Source organism: Rhinolophus sinicus, linkage group LG09 (genome assembly GCF_036562045.2).
Source record: "Rhinolophus sinicus isolate RSC01 linkage group LG09, ASM3656204v1, whole genome shotgun sequence".
In the NCBI taxonomy this organism is placed as follows: Eukaryota; Metazoa; Chordata; class Mammalia; order Chiroptera; family Rhinolophidae; genus Rhinolophus; species Rhinolophus sinicus.
Window position 1 is genome coordinate 108949468 of NC_133758.1, and position 25125 is coordinate 108974592.

General features: G+C 33.9%; 1 protein-coding gene across 3 annotated transcripts in view; it reads left to right on the top strand.

The window, feature by feature from the left end:
- SEPTIN7 (septin 7) overlaps positions 1–24334 on the top strand; it is an 86157-nt gene extending 61823 nt beyond the window's left edge. For all 3 annotated transcript variants that reach the window (XM_074340997.1, XM_074340998.1, XM_019726311.2), the window contains exons 6-13: positions 2850–2967; positions 5315–5407; positions 6498–6594; positions 8053–8104; positions 9934–10059; positions 18309–18444; positions 22075–22214; positions 23268–24334. In XM_074340997.1, the coding sequence (XP_074197098.1) occupies positions 2850–2967; positions 5315–5407; positions 6498–6594; positions 8053–8104; positions 9934–10059; positions 18309–18444; positions 22075–22214; positions 23268–23307 (802 nt within the window). In that variant the 3' untranslated portion in view covers positions 23308–24334. The remainder of the gene's footprint in view (positions 1–2849; positions 2968–5314; positions 5408–6497; positions 6595–8052; positions 8105–9933; positions 10060–18308; positions 18445–22074; positions 22215–23267) is intronic.
- The last annotated feature ends 791 nt before the right edge of the window (positions 24335–25125 follow it).

A 25125-nucleotide genomic window follows, 5' to 3' on the forward strand; every position in this document is an offset into this window, starting at 1 on the left:
GTCATTTGCCCTGTAGTTATTTTATTTTGCGGTAGGCTTTGAAGTTAGTCTTTTCACTCTAATGTGGGTTTATCTTCTAGAAATTCTGTAAAGGACTTTCCATTGTTTAAAAACAACATTTAAAAACTAAATTTGTTGGAAAAGATGGCCTGAAATAAAACTAAATGGACAGAGGAAAGATTTCAACCAGAACATACTATATAATCTACATGTGAACTAAATGTTTTCTGCTGTTGACATTTTGTAAGCTTCTAAAATTTGTATTCTAATTTAAAAGGGCAAAAGGGTTTTATCAGGGCTTTTATAAAAGGTTTTACCTTTTTTTTTTGCTTTACTTAAGTGTAAAATTTTATTAACTTGGATTTTGATTTTAATATTTTATATTAAGTGCTCTTAAGATTTATTAAAATTTTAGATTAAGTGAATTCTTTTCTGTCACTGTATTAAATAGGTGATGGTGGTAGTAATTTAAATTCGTCATGAGTATAATAATCTGGAAAGTGAACCATAAAAATACAGATCTGAGATTGATTAAATGGGCCATAGCTTTGTATTTAGTTTTGCATATAATGATTAACGAAAAGAAGCAAAACTTAAATTTTTTTCAAAAGATAGATAGATTCTTTCAGTTAACACTAGTTAGTAAGGTTGCCTTTTATACATAATATAGTGTTATTCCATTCGCACACTCTTTTCTGTAGTGTTACCTATTCTGAGTGTTAATATCAAATTCCAGAGGATTCAAGATAAGGAGAATTAGAATAGGAGGTAGCTAACTTAATTCTCCATGTTGCCACCTTCCCTCCTTACCCTTGTCTCTGCCAGTCAGCGTCACCAGTGCAGAGGTATAGTATTATTTGTTGGTGAAAAGGAATACCTCATTAGTCTTTGGGTCCCAATCCCCCAACTATATAGTATATATTAAACTATAGCACTCTAAGAGAACCTAAGAAGTACTTTCTCTTCATTTTAAAATGTTAGTCAATAAACTTTATAACAAAATTAGACCTTTATTTCATTTCTCTTGTGGTTTTATAAAAGTTAAGGAATGCCACTTTGGAGTGATAATTTCTATGGAACATATTCCCATTATCTTTATTTATTTTGTAGAATGTTAATATTTAGTCTACAATATGTTCTAGATGTGAGGAATTTTTTGGTTTTCATTTAGAGTTATTCAAGGACATGAGGAAAGTCACAACGGCTTACTTTTTTGATCAGTAAATATTTGGGCACCTCTCAAGTACTGACATTGTACTTGGTGTTGGAGATACAGGTGAATGAGACAAAGCCCTTGCTCTTGAATATCTTCTAGTGAAAAAATGGGCAAAACAAATATACAAGTAGGCAACTACTATATGGCAAATTAAGTGTTGTGACCCTCTAGAAAGATGCCTACCTAGTCTTAAGTTAGAGAAAGATTCCCAGATGAAATGAGCACTGTGAGCCAAGTCCTAAAGGTGAATTAGGTGGGCCAAGAAGAAGAGGGGCGGGAATGGAGCCATGTTCCAGGCGGAGGCAGGACCGTATGGCCAGAGCTCACACTATGGGGCTTTGAAGGAATTGTGGGAAGTTCAAAATGGCTGGCATATTGTGAGTAGAAGGTAGCAAAAGAGGCGAAGATTCTAAGAGCTGAGGACAGCTGGAGAGGTTATATATTCCCAGGTTATATATTCCCACACTAGCTAAGGAATCTGGCCTTCAGTAAAGTTTTCAGTCAGGGAATGACTCGATCAGATTTGGATTTCAGAAAGACCATTTTTGACTGTAGTGTTAGTGGTTTGGAGAGAAACCAGATAAATTCTTGTAATTATTCACACCAAAGATCTTGGAGGCCTGAACCAAAGGAATGGAAATGGGAGATATTTGTTTAGCAAATGTTGGTGAATCTTGGGAAGTGAGAGTCAGAGAAAGGAAGAATCTAAGGTTTCAGCCTTGAGTAATTGGGTGGATTGTAGTGCCATTCACCGAGGTAGAAACAGAGAAGGGGGACAGCTTGGCGGCTCAGATGAGCTTTTGATTTTAAGGAGCCAAAGTGGGATGTCCAAGTAGTATTTCCACTGGGTGAACACAAGTCTGCAACTTCAGAGCGAGATCTGGGCTCAGTGTGAAGATTTGAAAGTCATTGACCCATAGAAGATGATAGAAATCATTTTAATTGATGATAAATATAACAGTGTCGAGTAAAGAGAAGGCTTAGTAGTGAGTTTTGAGGAACATGCCTCTTAAGGGACCAGCTTACAAAGAGGACCATAAGGGAACAGCTTGTGAGGAAGTAATGCCAAATGCCGCATAAGGGGCAAATTAAAAAGTAATGGTAAACACCATGGTATTTATGAGTGAGCTGCTGCTAATTATATTGGCAGCTTAGAAGTAATTTGGTCCTTGAAAGTATCGTGTTAAAGTGGAGGCAGCAGCCAGATAGCAATGGGTAAAAGTGATGATGAAGAAGTTTCTCTTTTGAGCCTCTTTTCTGAGAAATACAGTTGATAGCAAGAACTAAATACAGGGTTCAGAGAGGACTAGCACTTTTCACTTAAAAACAAAAGGATTTCTCAAATTTTGAGTAATTATATTTATTACTATTCTAGGAAAGCCTATTAGGAGCCTTTCAGCTTTTTTCCATTTCCTCTTTAGGGCCAAACCCTCTGACCCAGGTGTTCAAGGGCAGGACTCAGGGCTCCTTCCGGTCCTGTTCTAGCCAGCTGTTCTAGCCCAGTTCATCTTCAGAGAGGGATTCTGATGACTAAGGAAAGTAGTTCCAGTGTATTTAACTTCGCATTGGGGATGTGAAGAATCTGTTTTTCCAAACGTATCAATTTAGTCATATTAAATATTGTGTATTTCAGACTTAAACCATTGGATATTGAGTTTATGAAGCGTTTGCATGAAAAAGTGAACATCATCCCTCTTATTGCCAAAGCAGACACACTCACACCGGAGGAGTGCCAACAGTTTAAAAAGCAGGTGGGCTGAAGAAGCTTGAACTCTTGAGTTTCTCATGCCATTCACGTCATTTGCAGTTTTTCATATTTTCTGTATAATGTATTACAGTGTATTTCTCTTGCTACATTTCTTTATGGTCATTTATATTGTATTCCAATTAACTCTTGAAAATGATCCTCTGCCTTAGTTTTCTCTTCAGAGCTCTTTTCCATCCATTATTGTAGTTCCCTTGTCTTTGTCACTTAATGCTATTAGATGTTCCTGCATAGCCTTCACCAGCACCCCTGCCCACACCCTTTAGAATTTTCTTAGACTGGACCAGGAAGAAGATTGCTTTTTGAAAGTGTATGATTATTTTGTGAATGTTTTCCCCCATTTTGTCCTGGAACTTTTCCAATAAAACAATCAAATCCCTTTTATAATGGGTGTATTTGTTTCAGTGCCGTGCTAGTGCTGTTTGTCATTTTTATTTAAAAAAATTGTTTTGGAATAAAGTGGTACCTAATCATTTTTTTTCTTTTTTTTTTTAGCTTTCAATTTCATTTTCCATAAAGGCTGAACACCTTTTAAGCAGGGGTTTATTTTTTCCTCATTGTGTTTGGTTTCTTATATATTATATTTTATGAAATGTAGAGTCAATTTCTGGAATATTCCAGTAACCTATTCCAGTAGCCTATTTTTTTAATTTTAGGCTAATGTTACATATTTTTTAAACTGCAGCAACTTTGTAGAATATTTAAGAATAGTTCTTAATGTTAATTATCTCTTATTGTCCTTGTAGTCCTCTCTGTAACAGGATGCTTTTTTTTTCACCTTTTTCGATATAAATTTTAGAATATCTTAAACCCATTACAAAAAAACAAACACCTGTTGAAATTTGCTTTGAAATTATGTTAAATGTTTAAATTTTGACAATGTTTTAGTACATCATTTTTACTCTATTTGATATTCTACCAGGAGTATGTTTCTTTATTTTACATTTACTCCCATTTTTATTTTGTAATGTGCTATTTCTAAGTTCAAATATTTAATCATATAACACATTTCTCCCCTTCTATCTTGATTTGTATGTATCGTGATTTGCAATGGTACTAAGAATTTAGGAAAAAGATGAACAAGCAGATTGGTTGTTGCATTGTAGTGTTTGTACAGTTTTCTTTTCCGTCTGCTTAAAAATACGGTTGTTAACCAGTGGTGCCTATCAGAATCTGGAGAACTTTTTCAAAATGAGTTATTGATCATATCCCTACCAGTTAATTCTGTAAATTAAGATGGGGTTTCAGCATTTGTTATTTTGAAGATGCTTACTCCGGCCCTTTTAATATAAAACTTCTGACTAAGAACCACTGCTTAGAGCTAGCTGTTAGTGTTTCTTTCTTCCAGTCATGCATTTGACACCTCATTATTTATTTGCATGTTTTTTTCTATATAGATACATACCCCAATTGTAAAAGATGTATGGTCCTGTTCTCCTACCTAGTATAGCAACCATGTAACACATTTTATTTAGGGTCCCTTCACTGCTGCTGGAGATTTTTACAGTGAGAGTAGCACTGAAATACCAGTATAGGCAGGGAGCTAGTTCTAGGTATGTTAGCTACCGGTCTGTTATGAGTTGGAATAGGGTAGGTAGTTGAACATTATTTGGATATTTGTATTCTGTTTAGAATTTGGAGTAATTTTGGACAAGATAATTTAATTGAACTAGGTTATTTCTGATGTTATTAATAAGTTGTCTTTCTTTTTTCTGCATTCTTCCCATTAACTCCTTAGCTTCTTAATTTTCAGGGTGAGGCATATATTTTCCCTGTGTGCTTGTCCAATCTTATATCTGTTGCTTCTTGATTTGTGTGTATGCATATGCACGTACAAGGATATTTTCTGACAATGTGTAAACTTTTCTTCTGGAGCCAATGCTGTACTTACTTTTACTTACCTTTGCCAAATTCTACTAATAATTTTAGGTGAGTTTAAGATCTGTTCATTCAGCTGAATAAAACAGTTGGAGAGAGCTATAGAAAGAATCCAGTCATTGTAAATAAGTAAATAGTAGAAATGAACTAGAGAAGGTCCTTTCTGGAATTTTGCATCAATTTTAGAATTCTTTTGGTATTATAACCACATGACTTTAACACTTCTGAAGTAATCGGATTTCAGCAATGGTATTTATATTTCAACTTCATAGTGTTTTGTTTTTTTAAAGACCAGCATAATACTGTATTGTTAGATTATAGTTTTTGCATCATTGAAAAACAATAAAGGACCTGGAGCTGAGGACTTGTAACAAATTTAAGAATATAATAAAAATAAAGTTAATGTACTAATTCTGTGTTGTGTGCTCTTTTGCTAATTTCCTCTTTCATTTTAGATAATGAAAGAAATCCAAGAACATAAAATTAAAATATATGAATTTCCAGAGACAGATGATGAAGAAGAAAATAAGCTTGTTAAAAAGATAAAGGTAGGTCTATTCCCATGCATATACTGAAATGTTTGGGGGCCTTAAAAACACTGTAATATCCACTGGAAAGACCAAAAATATTAGTGTTTTTAAGTAGTTGGCTTACAAAGTGAATAGGGAGATTTTTCAGTGTTGAATTCAGCTTTGCAATTAACTTTGTTGAGTGGCTATTATATGTAATAAGGCATTGTATGACATACAGAGATGAATAACGCAATTCCTTTCTTCACATGGTTTTCAGTTAACTGATTTTACATTATGTAATTTCCCCCTTAAATAACAGGTAATGAAAAGGGAGAGGATTTGTTCTTAAGCATTGTTATGTTTATTCTCTGTTTTAAGAGCCAAACAAAAATATGTTTTCTTTTGTCCTTTTATAAAAACCAACCAGAAAAATATACGAACATACTTTTCTGTATTTTTAATTTATAGTGGTTTCCTAAAGTACATTGGACCTAAAACTGGTGTATTGATTAATGGCATTATGTAAGCAAATAATTATCTTGGAATAGTGAAATACCAATGAAGACTTTCTGAGGTTTTATAAAATAGCCATAAATTTTATATATTCTTATATATTTCTGGGAGCCACAAGAATTTTGAAAGACTGTACTCTGAGTTTGTCTGGATGAAAACAAATCCAGTCCCCCAGATCTGGACTTCTAAAGGTAGAGGTTAGCAAGTGTAACATTCACTACCTCAGAGCTATGAGGGTGCTTTGTGATCAGGTAGGCGGGCTAGTCACAGCCTCATTTTTTCCCTCTAACTGCCAGTGCGATTTTTTACTCTTCAAACGTTTTCCAGTATGGGACATCTTCTTTTTGTAATGATTTTTTTTTTAACAAATGATTTGATCAATAGATGCCTCACTATTCTTAAATTTTCAGAGAAAATGTTTTATTCATTGTTTACATTGGTGATAATCCCATGTAGTTGCAATTTACTAAATAGTAATTGAATGCCCTATAAAAGTGAATGTAGAAACTGTCAAGATAATTTTTTTCTAATCTGTTGTGTAATGTAACTTTTTTATTCTTGAATTTGTGAGGACTACAGAGATGTATTTGAACAAGAATACTTTGTTTTATAGGATCGTTTACCTCTTGCTGTGGTAGGTAGTAATACTATCATTGAAGTTAATGGCAAAAGGGTCAGAGGAAGGCAGTATCCTTGGGGTGTTGCTGAAGGTAAGGTGTTCTTCAGTGAATGACTTCTCTAAGAGCTCACAAATGTTAATAAAAAATTGGTATAGTTAAGTAGTATAATGTGCCCACTGCATTGATACATTCTAGATTTTCAAAGGTAGTTGTGAATTCAGTTTCATTTGGTCTCATTTCTTCCTAAGTACATTCCAGTTTCTCAGATCTTGTGTCCTACTAAGCGAGGCCAGGATGTGCTAAGTCTAATGCTGGGATACTTTAGAAGTCACTTGTCAGTGTCCCACTGTCCCATCTCCGCCCCATCATTAGATCTGTTTCTATTTTTTGTTTGAAAATATAATGCAGGGGTTCTTTACCTGGGACCCAAAGATTGCTTCCAAGGGATCTGATAAACTTTCTGAAATTGAAAACAGTTTTGGAGAAAAGGTTTCTCTCACTTTTATCTTAGTCTCAGATTGGTCTGGGATGCTCAAGAATGGTTGAGAACTTTCATAAGTCCATTTAAAACATTCACAATTTCCTTTCCTCTGGACAAAAGTTACCTTTTGTGGCATCATAGCTTTAGAGTAAAAAATAATTCATCATTAAGAGATCCTCTAATTTTATAAGGAGTTTTAAACACCAATAAAATCTTAGCTATAGCGTCATTCAGAAGTCTGCTTGGCAGTATAGAGGTGTTTCCCCAAATTTGTGTTTATTATATTGGTTTAATCTAATAAGAAGATTAAAATCTTATGTGTTATAGTATCTTGGAACCACCACCAAGATGGAGTCATGATTGTTTTATCTATTTGTTGTTACTACTATGAAAAATTCTGTACTTTCTAGGATATCGTTCCAAGTTATTGTCCTTAGTGACTTTCCCCACCAATGACACTATTCTCGTTCCTAGCTCTGTCATCCCTGTGTAGCCTTCATTTGCTGAGCTGAGGTATTAGAACTTCTACAACCCTTGAAATATGCCTAAAGAAATTGCTTTGTATCTCCACTTTTAGTTTTCTTCCTCTCCTAAAGAGTGTTCCTCTAAGTGATACATTTTTTTAAAAAAATAAAGAACCTTAAAGTTCTTGGCTCACATTTTCATTTTGGTTATCTTGAGGTTTTTCTAAAGTGATTATTCCCCCCCGCCTTACCCCAACACTAAACGTTTAAAATGCATTTTATTATGGAATAAATGTGTTCTCCACCAATAAAGAAAGATATGATCTCTCTTTTTCAAAATGTCAAAATTGTTTGGTCTGAAGAGTTCATTTGTTAGGTTTATATATTTTATCACAGGATTAAACTACATGAAAGCCATATTATAGTACAATGGCATGCTCTTAGATTAAGTACTGTGTTACAGTGTTAAACCTTAATGGAAAATTGATCTAAGCTATTTTGCATATTCTCTTATTGTTGTTACCCCCCCTTTCCTGTGAAATTTCCTTTGAAATGATTGGGGTTAGTGGAAATAATGTATGTGGTCTGTTTTTTTTTTAATAGTTGAAAATGGTGAACATTGTGATTTCACAATTCTAAGAAATATGTTGATAAGGTAAGTGTGAGCAATGATGAAAATAAGTCTTTTCTTTCCCTAATAAAGTTAGAGGTGGGCATATTTGTCTTTTGCCGTCTATAAAGGTAGCTCATTTAAATTGGTGTCTTCATTCTAGCACTGAAGTAAGCAGTGCATGGAGACCACTTGGATTATTTATCCAGGGTTTTAAAGTCATTAGCAAAAATACAAAATTACCTATGTGACGGGATAAATAAGAAAGTAAATTTTTTTTTACCATTATACTTTAAGTGAGTTGAGGTTTTAACATTGAACAAGGTATGAAAAGTAGAAAGGAAAAGGCCTTTGCGCTTTAGTGGGAAAAGCTTGGGAAAAGTGGAAAGGAAGGCTAGGTTTTGATGGCAGGTTTCTTGTAAAGGACAGCTTATAATATAGTTGAGGTTATATGGTGTCACCTGTAATATACGCTGGTACCAAAAATGAGTGACAAGCAAGGAGAAAATTGTGGGTTAGAGTGACTTCACTCAAAGGCTGAGAAAATTTGGAGTCAGTGACAAATTAGCACGAGCTCTTCAGTCTCAACTACTGGCTGTGCTTGAAATAAGGAGCTGCCTGACTTGACTGAAGTGGAAATGAAGAGCTTTAGGTGTAACTGTAGTGCCACAGGATGAATTCATCAAGGGACAGAGTATATATAAAGGAAGAGAAGACGTATGGAAAACCCAGACTTAGAATGGCACGGAGGAAACCATCAGAGACCTGCATGGAAGTGTCAAATAGTAAGAGATGAGTCAGAGTAATTGAACATCACATTCTGTTTGCAAAGAGGAAAGTAATAGTAAATGTTTTGTGGATAGCAGGAAGTGTAAAAACAGAATCCACCTTTCTGTTAGTCTTCCGGAAAGGGGTTTTGGTAAAGTGGTGGAGATGGAAAATGGAGGTGCAGGAATGGATGGTGAGGAAATGGTGAGGAAAGGGAGGATCCAGTGACACAGAATGTTGCCACCCAAGAACTTGCATTTGTAAAGGATGTCGTACAGCAGCTCAGGGTTTCTTTAGCATCTTGAATCATTAAGGAATGATGACATTGTCTCATGTATTATATAGTTTATCTCACAATTTATATATTATAGAAGTGCTATGAGCAAACAAACATTCATTTAACCAAGATACCACATTCACTGGGCAGTTTGAATAAACAGAAGTTTACTCTAAATTAAAATCCCCCCAGTTTGAATCCAACTTGGTATGTGATCTAAAGTGTCCTTAAATATTTATTACCTTAAGTATTATAAAAACTCAGATATTGATATAATTGCTAAGAGAAAAGCAATTTTTTTTTTTTGGTTTTATGAGCTTCAGTAGAAGCCAGTCTGCTTTCCCTTCTCTAGTAAAATAAAATATATGTAGCAGGTCTTTGAATAATATTGTTTTGTTCAGTGTTGTTTTGTTATCATGTTGAGATGCCACAGGAACTTAACTGTTGTTTATATCTATTAGCCTGTGGTAAAACTGGTTTTGTTATACTTCGATTCATTTCACTTAAAGTCGCAGAACTTATCGATGACGTTAAGTGTGGACTTACTGTAGTATAAAAAGGTAAATACTCTTCTGTAGAAATGTCATCTTTAGTAATTGCTTTGAGGGGATTTATGGCTCTTAAGTTATCATTTGGACCCTAAATTTCCATGTGCATTTTATGTATCTTGCTCTGCCTTGAGTGTAAGTGAAGACAAATGAATGCCATCTTCCTTAAGATAGTCTTTTGCTCGTCTTAAATCTGAAATTTTTGTTTTGGTAAAATTTTGAATTGACATCACAGCCTTTTTAGTAGAAGCAAACTCTTGATGTGTGTTTATTTACGGCAGAACACACATGCAGGACTTGAAAGACGTCACTAATAATGTGCATTATGAGAACTATCGGAGCCGAAAACTGGCAGCTGTGACTTATAATGGAGTTGACAATAACAAGAATAAAGGGCAGCTCACTAAGTAAGTATCCATCGTTTCCTCCAGAAAAGGTATTGTTTATGTAGTCAATAATTACATTGTTTCTTTTCATCACATTTCTCCTGGGGAAAATGTTATTTATGCACAGCAGCAGAAATTTATATAGTTGAGCTTTGTTTTGGTGATTTTATATTTTATTCTTTAATTGTTGGAGGAAATGTTTTATTACCTTGTTCTTTAAATGCAAGAGCCTTGTATTCTCTTCTAGTCATTTGCCATCGCCTTTATAATCTATATACCACACGTTTAATAGATCCCCAGTTAGAAATCAAACAGCTCCTTGAGCAAATACTTTTTTTTAAGGGAAGAGAAAAGTTACTACCAAGATCTCTTGACCCATTTTATTTGTAATATAAACATCCCATAGTCTCTAAAGAGAATAAACCGAACTTCTACCTTTTATTATGTCTTTCTAAAATAAACATTTTTAATAGCAAAGTTTTCAATAACAGATTATATAGAAACAAAGTACAGGACCAAACAAAAGGAATATTTAGATGAATGTAGTCTTGGTTACCTTTTCTATTCCTATTGTGTATTTCTAGGGAGTAAATTATCTGGAATCTGGTTCTTCCGTTGGTTGTTAGAGTAGGGTGAGTGACTCCTGAGTGTGTAGCTTCACCCCACCAAGCTGGTATCTCACACTGTGGTGATTTATGATGGGATAGGGCAAAGAGATGTGTGCGGAGACTGGTGAGTTCACTGGTAGAGTTCTTGGTACCAGTGTCTGTGCCGTTTCTCCTTTATTGGCATCATACGTGTCATGAAAACCAGTTTAACAATGTGTGTGCATTTGTAGCCAGTGTGATCTGCCAGTAGAGGATAGTCTGGAAGGATCATCTGCATAAATAATGAGAAAGGCAAGTTCTCAAAGTAGCAGCACTGTTTTACAGTGGCCAACATCTCTTATGATGGAAAAGAAAAGTGTTATGTCTCCACAATGTCCCTAAATTCCAGAAGAAAACACACAAAGCATTGGCAAAGTGGCCTAATTTCTTTCTTAACTTTGAATTTCTTCGTATGCTGTTAACATGCCTATTTGAGGAACTTTCTTGATCAATTCCTAGGGTTTTTGGTTTCAGGGATCTTGTGAGAGTGATTGTTAAAAAGGCAGATTTCTAGGTTTAATCATTAGCAAGTGATTCTCATTCAATAGATGGGGGATGGGCCTAAGGGTTTATATTTTTAATAAGCACCCTAGGTGGTTCTGATACAGGTGATTAGTAATTCATGCTTTGCAAAGCACTGACTTCTAGGAATTTATTACTGCTGTTCTAAAAATGGATTTGTTAATATTTTTTAAAAATTTTTTATATTTAAAATACAAGATTCTATTTGAGGTAAGGTTTAGTGCATGAGAAAAAGGCAAGACTTTATTTCTTATAGTAAAATTTGCACCAAACTTTGTTATTTAGCACAAAAATGTAAAGATCTGTCATAGTAAATGGTCATAAAATCCTAATCCATTTTAAATGCATTTCACTAGCTTAAGAACTTTTTAACCATTTAAAAGAAAAAATACACAAATAAAGCCACTGATAATTTTATAATATGTTAAAGGGAAATGTACTATCGGTACATATTTTTCATTAAATATATGCACTTAATGTTTAATTTTCTTCTTTTAAACATTTGTCCATGTCCTACAAATAAGGAATTGTTTCCATATTTCAAATACAAAGCTTTTAAAGTAGTGCTATTGGTGGGGGGGTCTTTCTGCTGTTGGATGCAAGTAAGGTAATTCAGAGAAAAATAGTGAACCTTACAATGTTGTTAAAAATTTTTCTTCATATATAGAATTCTAGTGTGGATTACTTGAGTTAAACTAGAACCCAGGTGAAAACAAAAGGTAGAATTCTATTGGAAATGAGAGGAATCATGTCCAAACGGAGCCTGTGAAAATATAAAAAAGTTTGTACTGCTAAAAAGAAAATTGCCCTAGGAGTTAGTATATTATTTTATGTTAATAGTAAGTAGAAAAATAAATATTTTCAAAGATTGAACCAACTGGGGAATGGCTGTAATTAGAATAGATATTGATCTGATTTGTTAAATTAGGTTTTTACTACTTTATTGAATAACATGCTGAATCTGAAAGAAGTCACTTGGAAGTTTTATCCATTGGTTGTAACTTATATTGTCTTAATTTTTGAAAGCATTCCAGTTGACTTTAAAAAAAAAAAGTCAGTATCAACAACTTATGGTTCTTTCACTGATATAAGGTGCTTTTCTTTATAGCTAAGGACCCATTCGTGAATAACTGAAAGGAATGGCTAATATTTAAATGTGTGAAATAAGCAAATGTGAGTTTAGGCTTCCTATTGATGTTCTGTTTGTATTATTCTCATGGGCCTCTTCTCTCCATGGCACGACATCCTTTACTAATGGTGGAGGGAGAAGTGGAGGTCCCAGGGAGCTTGGGGTGGAACAGGCAGAATCATGAAACAAAAATTGCCAGTTCGCCAACGACTTTCCTATGTTGTGTATCTGAACTCAGAGTATCCCAAAATGGACCCAAATACCGTGTTGCTAGCACCTAACATCACACTTTGCCCTTAATAGACGTATGTTTGATATTGGGAGATACAGACAGTCTATGGGTTTATGTTTTAGTACTTTGATTAATCAAGGGAGACTTCTTTTGTCACCTGGAGGTTTTCACACCTCCAGGTACCCCTGGGACAATATAATTTAGGTAAGGGGTGGGTAAGAGGGAGTAGGTCTTTCTTCTGTAAAGTGAGAGATAGGCTATCTGTAACTTGGACATTTTCAGGCCAGTCACTTTAGGCAAGACTTTGTATGAAAGTTGAGGATCTGGAAATTGATTCTCTTAGAGCTGCAAAGGTTCAAGTAATTCTTCGAAGACTTCATATAAATACAGACCCCCAGTTTGAAGACCACTGAATCAGACAATCTCTTTGGTCTTTTAAAAAAATGTGGTCATTTTATCACTTTCTTTATTACTTCGTATGGCCTCTAAATAGCACCTGCAGGCAATTTAAGAAATAAAGAAAATTGATAGTCATTTGTTCGTCTGATTATTGATGGACCTATGTTTTTTCATTGCCTTTAACACACACATACACACACACACACACATGCAAACACACTCACATACACACACTACACATAAACACACACACTTAACCCTTGAACGTTGGAGGGGTTAGGAGTGCCAACCCCCCATGCAGTCAAAAATACAAGTTTTTGACTCCCCAAAAACTTAAGTCATCATCCCTTGATATCTGTGGGGCATTGGTTCCAAGACCCCCCACGGATACCAAAATATGCAAATACTCAAGTCCCCCTTTATAAAATGACGTAAATTGATGCATACAGGCAGCCCTCCACATCTGTGGACTCCCAGCTACGGATCAAAAGCAACGCAGGAATTGAAAAATCCGTGTATTGGACCCATGCAGTTCAAACCCATGTTGTTCAAGGGTCCACTGTATATACGCATATGAATCTATTCAAAATTTGTAGTTATATTAACCCTTGTGTGGCAGTGGACACTCCATAGAGTGCTAGTCACACTTTGGTTTTCGAGTATAAGCTAATTTTTTTTAATACTAGGTATTGTGTAATGAAGTAGATAAATTCATCTTATATTTAAATTTTTCTGAGGCAGTTTTGGATGAACTGTAGTGTACTGAACCATAGGCTAAAAATAAAAATACTTGGTTTGTATGTCTGAAAATGTGCCTTTCTGTTACATTAGTGGTCCTGGAATAATTGTATTTTGGAAGGATTTAAAATTTAGACATCACATTGTACACCTTAAACTTACACAATATTTTATGTCAGTTATATCTCAATAAAGCTAGGGGAAAACCCAGGATTTTAAATTATGTGTTTAAAACCTGAAAAATAGCTGAGCTTGTCTCGTCATATACTAATTTGTCTGAAGGCCAGAGTCTGGAGAAGTGGGCATTGTTCTTAGCAACTATTCAGGTATTACCTGTGTCTGGCAAAGAAAATATCAAGTCATCTATTTGAAGTACTTAAATCCTCAGGGAGAGTATGTCTTGCCCATCCCTGTGGAGGGTGAGATAGGTTAAGGAGAGAATTAACCATATCCAGATTGCAGATCTCTTGAAGGTGATCCCCAATGAAAGGAGAACTATCCTTTTTTTTTTTTTTTTTTTTTTTTTTTTTGCTAAACCTGTTTCTTAAAGTTTTACCTGCTTCCTCCTCCCTTGTTCTTCCCTTGTACCTTTTATTTAAAATCACATTTGATGAGCAACTCTTTTCTGAACTATTGTCTACTATTGGCACCACTTATGACAATATCTTTTCTTCAAGTTGGGGCACACAGTTACCTCTTTCCCATATTTTAATTTATTTTTCTGTTTTCTATAGACTTTTCCATCTGTAGTCTTGGGAAAATTTGAAAGCTAACAGAATTCCTAGAAATGACTAAAAATAAATATGGGTTTCCAAAGGCTAATCTTCAGAACTCTTTTGGTACATGACAAAGTTTTCATTGACCTAAAAAGAAAGACAATTTTATGAAAATTTCCAGAGATTTCCCAAAACTTAAATTTATTCAGTTATCTCTTTTATACTTTTTTCAAATGTTTTTTCATGAAAATATAATGATAGTATTGTTATTGTTTATGTTTGGTTTTAATGCTCTTACTAGGCAAAATAAAGTGTTGGTAACTATTGTTTTCCATAATTTTTGGAAATTTTTATTGCTTTTTAAACCCATTTATATGAAATTCTTCTGGCAAATTTCGCTGCCTGTCTGTATACATAGTGGCCTACCGACTAGAGCAAAAGTATGTAAGTGTACTTGCTTAATGTGTTCTGCAGGGAAGACCACATGTAATTTAAATGAAATGTGGGGTCACGTAACACAACCACAGTAGAACCTTACTAGGTCATCTGTGTGGTCCTTGCTAGGATTCTGTCATTGGTCACATGAAAGGGTGAGTCATCTGGTAGCTTTCAGGAACTATAACCCCTTAGAGAGAACCCTAGAAGGAGCCAAGTTGTTATCTTCGCGGATTTAGTGTGATATTCAAGTTACTGTTGTAGCCTTTCTTTTTTTTAAAATCTTTCACCAAGCCTCTTCATTTCTTTGACTGAGTTGTTTTAAATTTTTCTGACAAGCCTAAGTTTATAAGCTTTAGTGTACTGAGTATGAAGAAGAGTTTCCCATTAAAAAGCAGGTTTTTCCAGCCATCATAAAAAAGGTTAATTAAATGTGATGACAAAAAGTGACCTCTTTTCCTGTTTTCTACAAAGTAAGTATAGTTTATATTACTTCTAAATATTACTTTAATAAAGATGACTAGAAGTGGGGTATTGATTTATATGAATCTTAAAGAGATTTGAAAGATCATTTGGTGAGAGTCTTCAAAAAATCCATTTTTACATACATGTGACCATTTTTTAAAAATAATACTGGAATATCAGTTCATTTGGTCAGAAGTCAGGTATTTTTACAAGGCTAAAAACTTAAAATATCTCGTGTGAAAGGTTACAAATTTCTTTTAAAAGTATACATATTGAAATAAGTTTAGAAATTTGATGAGGGTGTCAAAAGATAATTGCACAGCATATTTATTTTCATAATGATTTGGTATAGTAATTACTAACAAAATTTTGGAAAAGAAATCAACTAGGATTAACAAATTTTGCCATAAACTTTTGTTTTAGGGCACGTACTTTAATAATTGTGAAATCTATGAATTTGCCTTTCATTGCTGTTTTTAATGTGGTTTACTTTACAAGTGTTAAGTCTGTATTTTTTCTTGTAGATAAAACATTTGAAGGCATAAAAGGGGTTGTTTTTCCAAAGACATAGGAAGTTGACTATGTAGGGATTTTTAATATTAAAATTTTGAATTTAAAAGCAAATTTCAAAACACTATAGCCTGTTTCTTTGCTATCAAACTGTTCTGTTTCCCCCGAGACTTATTTAAATAACCTAGATGACAGTATTTACTCTTGGTAAACTGGTAGCCTTTTCATTTGCCAATTGTACTATGTACTCTTTAAATCTACATGAATTGCCTTCTTCCTACCAAGGATAAAATTAAATGAGCATTTTATAGATAAGTTATTACAAGTAGGAATACATATTTAACTTTAAAATCACAACTCTGTCTGAATTCTAATTTGTTTTTAAATCACAACAATATTGTTGGATAATCTAAGTTGCTTAAACATAACAATATTCAGTTACTAAGATTGTCAGTTCAAAAACGGTTATTAGATTATTTTTTTTCTATAGTGTAAAAGGTTTTGAGGGGTGGAAGAAGTGAGGTTATAGACCCTTTTTGAAAGTCTGACAAAAGCTTTGGAACCTCGCACCAGAAAAATGCTCGCATGTGCATGCACAAACACATAGGTATTTGGTATGTCATTTTAGGGTATTGAGTGATATTCTGCCCAAGAGATCTGAGGTCCCTAAGTTAAAAACACCTGCCATAAAGATGAGAAATATATTATTAAAAAGGGCCTCATTGGCTTTTAATGAAATAATGACATTTACACTTAAAATTTTATTTATTGACCTCACTCTTTGAATGCAGGTTCTTACTCTGAGTTAATGTTTGGCTTACTGTCATTTTCAGAACTTCTGATTTATTGCTTAATTGTTAAAATATACTGCAGGTTTGTAAGTTTTCTTTTAGTGAAGAAATACCCTTTAGTCAGATAACATTTTGTTCTAATTTGCACTAACTGCAAAAACACGTCATCTTGATGACAACAGTCTGTCACATCTTTGTCCTTTCTTTTTTGCTAAGAAAAAGCAGTAGCCAGTGTTCTGTCCTGTGTTCTCGTTTACTGTTTTCTATCTAGCTCTTTTGTCGTCCTTGGTAGGGAAGAAGAGTGCTGTAAGGGTCAGAAACAGGCAGCCTCAGAAGGAGAGAACTCAGCATATTCCGTGTGTCAGATCAGGATTAAAGTGACTGGCCCTTGAAGTTATGGGTGGAGTCCAAGGCCTGATTGTGTTTTTCAGCCATGATTTAACTTTTTAAACTTTTTAAGTCTTTATTGAGATAAAATTCACCAATTTAAAATGTAAAATCCAATGATCAAAGCCTGTTTTTGTAGAGGCCAAATAAACATGTTTTACCAACAAAGTTAGAAAAGGGCCTGCCTCTTTTAAGTTGCCCCAGGGTTTTGAATCATTTTCAGAGATCCTTACAGCCACAGAGCCCACTATCCTCTCCTCCCTGGGGTTGTGGTAGGTTACTGATACTTTGGTGTTCTCTTGGGTCTGTAAGTATACTAGGCGTAACATGAAGCTCATTTGTATTTTTCAGCATGAAAATTTTGAACAAAATTATACAAAGAGATTTAACGTCGATGGAATAGTAAACTACATTTGTTTAACTGTACTTGTGTCTATTTTCAGGCATATCAAAAATAATTGTATTTGCTTCTGATTCTCTCTCTGTGTATTTGTGTGTTTTATCACTGAACATTTTTAAAAATTCAGAAATGAAATTGTTGACTTAGGTGGAATGGATTTTCTGAGCATCAAAGTTACCATAAGTGACCTACTTAAGTGAAGAGTGTTCAGGTATTGACTGGTAGTCGTTTCCAGCATGTCACTTCAGTCACCGAAATAATTAACTATTGTTAATTAACTGTATCATTGTCATGTCAGTAGTTGTCTCAGAAGAAGAGATTATAACACTTGGAGATTTGTAGAACTGAAAATATTCTACGTATGTTTTATTAACTCAGTTCCTTTTCTCACATTAAATTTTTGTTCAAAGAAAGTACAAAATGAAATAATTTCTTCTAGTTTTCTATTCTATGAATGCATTTTGGGAATGTTTCCTTTTCATTTCCTTCACTGTATTTTATGGGTCATCTTTAGATTTGATACGCACTACTTTAGAGAGACATCTCTATAACAATTGCCTTTGTTATTTAGATCTATTTTCATGATAATTCACTAAAGCTTCAAGTTTAGATATGAACCTTTGTGGAAGGAAGTTTTAGATTATAAATATTTATAAATTTTAAGGTTTTAAAGAATTTTTAAGGCATTTATACATAAAACTTCAAATCTTTTTTCTCTGTTATTTAAGATGGCGTCAGAATAATTGAAAAATTATTTTGAAACTTATTTTCAAGAAACAAAAAGCAGAGATTTTCAAGAAACAGAAAACATATAGCATCTCATTTATTTTCATCACTTAGAGTTTTGTATTAACTTTTTATTTTAAACGTTTAACAGTTATTCTTAATGTTCATAACAGGAGCCCTCTGGCACAAATGGAAGAAGAAAGAAGGGAACATGTAGCTAAGATGAAGAAGATGGAGATGGAGATGGAGCAGGTGTTTGAGATGAAGGTCAAAGAAAAAGTTCAAAAACTAAAGGACTCTGAAGCTGAGGTAATCAACTTAACATTTCCACTTATGGACACAGTACTTCCTTTCAGATTAATATCTTTAATAAAATTCATAGATAGTGTAACCTTTCTCTACTATTCTTTCAAATTTAATACCGTGTTTCCCTGAAAATAAGACCTCGCTGGACAATCAGCTCTAATGTGTCTTTTGGAGCAAAAATTAATATAAGACCTGGTATCATATCATAGCATAGCATAGCATATATCATATCATATATTATGTATTATATTATATAAGATCTGGTCTTATAGTAAAATAAGACCAGGTCTTGTGTTAATTTTTGCTCCGAAAGACGCATTTAGAACTGATTGTCCGGCTAGGTCTTATTTTCGGGGAAACATTGTATACAACACCCTAATGTAATAAAACGGAAAAATAAAAACAAGCACTATGTTTATAATAAAATATATACTTCATTATGTAAGTGGACATAATGGAAGACAAAATAGTCAGAATATTTACCATGAACAATTAATTATAATGAGCAAGTTAGGAGAAATGAAATTATAAGCCATTCCATGTATTCAGTATAAGAAAAGATCAGAGTTTCGAGTGGATGTAAGAATAAAAACTAGTGTTAGGATAATAATGATAGACTGAACTTATTTGCATATGCATGAGAAAGAAAGAAAGAACCTTAACGGAACTAAGGACATGCCAGGGCAAATTACAGTCAAAGAGGAGAAAATGAAGGAATATGATATTCCTATAAGGAAACTATGGACAAACACAAAATAGTACAACGACTTCAGTATGAAGTTTCTCAGCATAGATTTGTTACTGTGTTCAAAAATAGTTTTTAAATATATGAGATGACATTAATATGAAGTGTTTTTTAAATGACCTTTAATTATAAAACTCAGTGAGATCCTGTGTTCTATATGACTCCACTAATGTAACAATAGTTGTATCTAAATACATTAAAAGGAGGTTCGGATCTCTCTGTTATATCCTTACAGATGGATGGTTTCAATTACTGCAATTACTGCATAAAAAATACTGAAACCCTCTTGAGTAAATACATAACCAAAAGTACTCTCTAACCCATTGAGTAGACAGAATGCAGGGAGTGAGTAAAGTATTCAGTAATTTTGAGGAAATGTTTTTATTCCACATTAAATTTCTTTTAAGTTACTGGGCTTTTCATGTAATCTCTTATTTGAAAAGAAACTTTCACTATTGTTATATTTGTCACAAACCTATTCATTGGAGACATGGAGTGATTCCTGCTGGTCTGAGACAGCATCCTGGCTGGCCCCTGTTAGATGGCCTTTTGGAGATTAAGTTTAGTCTTTTTATTTATCAGCCTCTGATTAAATCCATCCATTTGAGTCTCTACCCCTTCGCTAATAAAGAATTAATCTATATCAGAAGGGGAATAAAAATAGCAGTAATCAAGAATCTGTATTATCTCCACACTTAGATTCCATTGAAAATCTAAAAGTAGTCGAATTTACATTTGGTATAGACATATTTTAGGACTTGCTCCTAATAGTAAATGTTACAAACAAATAATTATGAAAGTGTAGGCAAAGAACCCTTCAAGAGTTTTTATGATTGCTGTGAATAGTGAAACGGAGTTTTGAGAAACTTAATTTACTCTTTAAAGGATAGACTCTTTCTTAGCGTTGAAAGGACCTGTGAAGAGAGCTCGACCAAGTTTCCCCTAATACTGTAAGCCATATAAGTATATGCATAATATGGTTGAAGAAACTTGTTGAATCTTGTTTAATACAGTTTTTTCTCAAGTTCATTTGTGTGCCCAGCTGCTGATACCATCAGCACAGTGCACCAGGCACGGTCCTGAGCGTCTTCCAGGGTGACGTCGTTCCGCCCACGATAGCTCTGGGAGCCAGATGCTGCCGTGCATCTCCCTCTGTTACATGAGAGGCGGGATGAATGAACTTGGTCAGTGCTGCGTGCTTGTAAGCCAGCATCTGAACCCACTTAACTCTTTGTTTGCTCTTACTCACTAGACAAGTCTGCAGTCACATAGCCACAATTTCAAATTCTAAAAAGCTCTGAACATTGCAGAACCAGGCGTGGAACGAATAGTTTTGTTTCACTTGATGTGAATATTTATGTTTTACTACAAAAAATAGTAGTGTGTTTGATTATAGGTGCTATCCTAGCCAGCCCAGGAGGGTTTTGTAATTATAGTATATACACTTGTTTAAGTAGTATTGCCTTTTCTAAAATCTGAAAAATTCTGAGCTTTGAAACACTTCTTACCCCAAGGGTTTCTTGCGAGTGAGGCATTGTGACCTGTACTTTTTACAAACATGCACTGAATAGAAAAGGTACTTATGTGTAACAGAAATGTACAGGTAAGGAATGATGAATCCCTGTGAACCCACTGTCCAACTTAAAATAAGTCATCATGAGTTCAGTTGTGCCTCTCCCCTGGGGTACCCATCTCTCTCCTTCCCAAAGTTATCTATTCTGAAGTGTGCCTCTATGATTTCCTTGCATTTTTTTAATAACTAGGGAGATTTTCTTATGTTCCTGTTTTCTGATATTTTCTTGGTAACTTACTTGCCATATCATCAGGAAGATCTTGCCTCACTTTGTCTTAGATGGTTTTCTTTTGTAGGAATTGCCTGAAATATTTGCAATAGGAATGAATATGAAGTCACTTTATGGGTTTACAACATAATTAAGAAAAACTGTATGCAAAATTATAATCCAAATTCATGTTAACTCGCTGAGGTAATATCATCTTTAATAGAACATAATTCCCAGACATCTGAAGATTTTGAGTAGTTCTTAAGTATTTGGTGTAGGTGTAATTAGATTTAATTATTTTTTTTGTATGTATGACTATTTTCTTCAGAAGTAGGTTTACTAGTGCCTAAATGAAATTATTTAATGAACCGTTAGATAAGCTCTGTTTCTGCAGCTACTTTGCATGAGTGTTTCCTACTTCTCAGCCAGCATTCTCTATGGCATTGATTCTCAGTGTAGGCAGAACCACCTGCATTATAATCACTGGGGCACAGATTTCTAGCCATCACATCCAGATATTCTAATTCAGTAAGTCTTGGTGGAGTCCAAGATTCTGTATTTTTAACAGACCAGGTGATATATATGAAGGTTAACATATGAGAACCCCTGTTTTGTAAGACTCAGGGGACCTTACCTTGATCTTGGAACTCTTAGGTCTTTATCTGCCTACTTTCTTCCCACTTGTCTCAGCTTTCTGAACTTGGGATTAGGAGACAGGTTTCAAATCCTGGTTCTGCCACTTTCTGGCTAATGATCTTGGAAAGTGCCTAACACTCCACACCTATTTGCTCATCTGTACAGGGCAGCGCGGCTTCCCTGCCGAGCTTCCTATATGCTTGTGAGTAATGGAAAATGAGATAAGATACGTCTGTTATAAAGTGCTACACAACTGTAAACTGCTTGTACTTTTCCCGTTTCTCAAGATTATTCTCTTGGGTCAGTGACCTTTTGGGTGGCAAGTCCCACAGGAGGAGGAATCTTAGTGTTTTCCAGATGGTATTCTGAATTTATAGCACAAGAACTCAGGGCTCATACTTGTCACATTAGGATGCCTTCTGCTCCTGAGTTCTTAAACAGTTTTATTTTGTATATCATGCTGTGATTTAGCTCCAACGGCGCCATGAGCAAATGAAAAAGAATTTGGAAGCACAGCACAAAGAATTAGAGGAAAAACGCCGTCAGTTTGAAGATGAGAAAGCAAACTGGGAAGCCCAACAACGTATTTTAGAACAACAGAACTCTTCAAGGTAACTAATAATCAGATTCTCAAGAAATGCATGTATCAATGTTTTAAAAGAATTATTTTCCTATTTTAAAAACATTAGGATAACAATTTAAAAGATATCGCCCGTTATCCTGCATCCTAAGTACAATTATTTTCATGAATGAGTATTTTTATATAGATGAATGTAATCTGTCTACTATAACAGTATTTTTTTTCACTACACTTTCCTCAACTTAACAATCTTTATAATTATAATTTAGTAGCTTTATAACATTCTCTCCAGTTGATCCACCATAATCAGTTTCTTACCTCCTTCCCACAATTGTTAGACATAATGGTTGTGTTCAATTTTTGGTGGACATAGAGAGCACTGCTACAAAGATCTTTTATACATTCAAGGGTATGCTTTAATTGTGCTGAATTATTTCTTTAGAATAAAATCCTTAAGGTAAAATTTTGGATATCTAATTCCTAATACAGTTAATAAGTTTCTCTCTCTTAATTTATACAAAACTCAGTAATATTTGTACCTTGATTTTTAAAAATTTTCCTCATTAGTCCCATTTAAAACAGAAAAGGTTGCATTGCTGTAAAGATTCTATAATTTACCCTGACTGCCAAATGTTTTCAAGATTAGACGTTTGTTTTATAACACTATCCTTCTATTAACTTTTTTCCCAAGGGAGAGGAAAATATATTTGTAAAAGCAAATGCATTTCAGAATGAAAATGGCCGTAGGGAAAAAAGATACTCTGTTTAGTGTCAGTTCATCTTTTTTAATTTACACTATTTCATTTGAGAAGAATTATTCTCATATGAGAATATTTAAAAATGTTTTTGTCATATATTTACTGTGTTTATTCTGGAATGTTGTCAAATACTTGATTGTCTAAGAAAATACTATTATGAACTAGCACTGTCCTCATTGTTCACTTCTAAATCTTTTAATTTTTCAAATGAAAAAATGTTTGAAAATCGAACACAGTTGTAGCTGGGTTAGCTATTGCTACCATATGTTGTTTATAATGTTTATAATATAGTCAGTCATTTTGATTATTTTCCTTTAATCATTTAGAACCTTGGAAAAGAACAAGAAGAAAGGGAAGATCTTTTAAGCCCTTTGTTGACCACCAGTTACATATTAGTTGCCAATATGCCAGCTTGGACATCAGTGTTTGTTGGATCCGTTTGACCAATTTGCACCACTTTTATCCTTAATGATGGATTTAACAGCATGACAAAAATTATTATTATTATTTTTTTGTTCTTGGTGGAGATTAAGATGCCTTGAATTGTCTAGGGTGTTGCGTACTTAGAAACTAACAGCTCTAAGTACCTTTCCTACATTTTCTTTTTTTATTAAACAGATGTCTTCAGTTTAATGCAAGAAAACATTTTACTGTTGTACAATCATATTCTGGTGGTTTGATTGTTTACAGGATATTCCAAAATAAAAGGACTCTGAAAGGTTTTCATTGAGGATAAATTGCCATAATATGATGCAAACTATGCTTCTCTATGATAATTATAATGCAAAGGTTCCATTCAATGCAGCGTATACAATAATGTAATTTAGTCTAACACAGTTGACCCTATTTTTTGACACTTCCATTGTTTAAAAATACACATGGAAAAAAAAAACCCTATATGCTTACAATGCACCTAGAGCTTTTTTATAACAGCCTTTTTGTTTGTTTGTTTGTTTGTTTGTTTTGGATTCTTTATATATTATTCTCATTTAGTGCCCTCTTTAGCCAGAATCTCATTACTGCTTCATTTTTGTAATAACATTTAATTTAGGTATTTTCCATATATTGGCCCTGCTAAAATAGAATATAGCATTTTTCATATGGTAGGAACCAACAAGGAAACTTTCCTTTAATTCCCTTTTTACACTTTATGGTAAGTAGCAGGGGGAAAAATGCATTTATAGATCATTTCTAGGCAAAATTGTGAAGCTAACGACCGACCTATTTCTACCTATGTGCAGTCTCTTTATTTTACTAGAAATGGGAACCATGGCCTCTTGAAAAGAAAAAAAAGTCACCACTTTGCATTTAGCTGTATTCATATATTGCATTTCTGTATTTTTTTTTGTTTGTATTGTAAAAAATTCACATAATAAACAATGTTGTGATGTAATAGAGTGTGGGTCTTAAATATTTTACAGTTGGTATACAAGACTAGAATATGTTTGGGAAAAACTTTTCAACTTAAATTTGCCTGCTCCACAATTGTAATGCTTATATTTTCTCTTGTATTTTGTTTCATTTAGAATGTGTATGTGTTGATTTTGTAATTTATGAGATAGTGTTTCTCATTACTGTCTCTCATTAATATGTTTTTTCCTCTAAGAACAAATCCCAACTCATGTTCATTACATAAACTCTCAAGTCCCTGGAAACTGAAATTTTGTTAACTGGAAGGAGGGTGGTGTAATTTCTTTTCAGTAAGATCAGATTATGTAGATTTTAACAATGCTTTGTGGATTTTTAGGTATATTTAATGCATCCCAGTTCATTACCTTAAAAAGTTACACCATATTGGTTACTTTTTTGAATTAATAATCCAAGCAGAAGGAAGTAACTGATAATTCTGATTAGCCGATATTTTTATTTACTTCAGAGTCAGAAGGATTTAAATAAATCATTATGCTTGGTAGATCATTATTGCTTTTCAAAGATATATAGATCTAAAGTGTAAAACATATATTAAGATTTTTCACATGACAGAATTTTGACTTTACACATAAGTTCTCCCCAGGGTACTATTTTTAAAGCAGATCTCATGGGGCATTTAAAAACATGATGGAGGAATGCTGCAGTAAATGTTTATCCTACTTGATGATCAGCACTAGTTAAAAATTGTCTTGGAAAAGTTATTAATCCAAAATGCCTTCTGCTGTTGAACAGCATAACATGGTACGAGTGGCT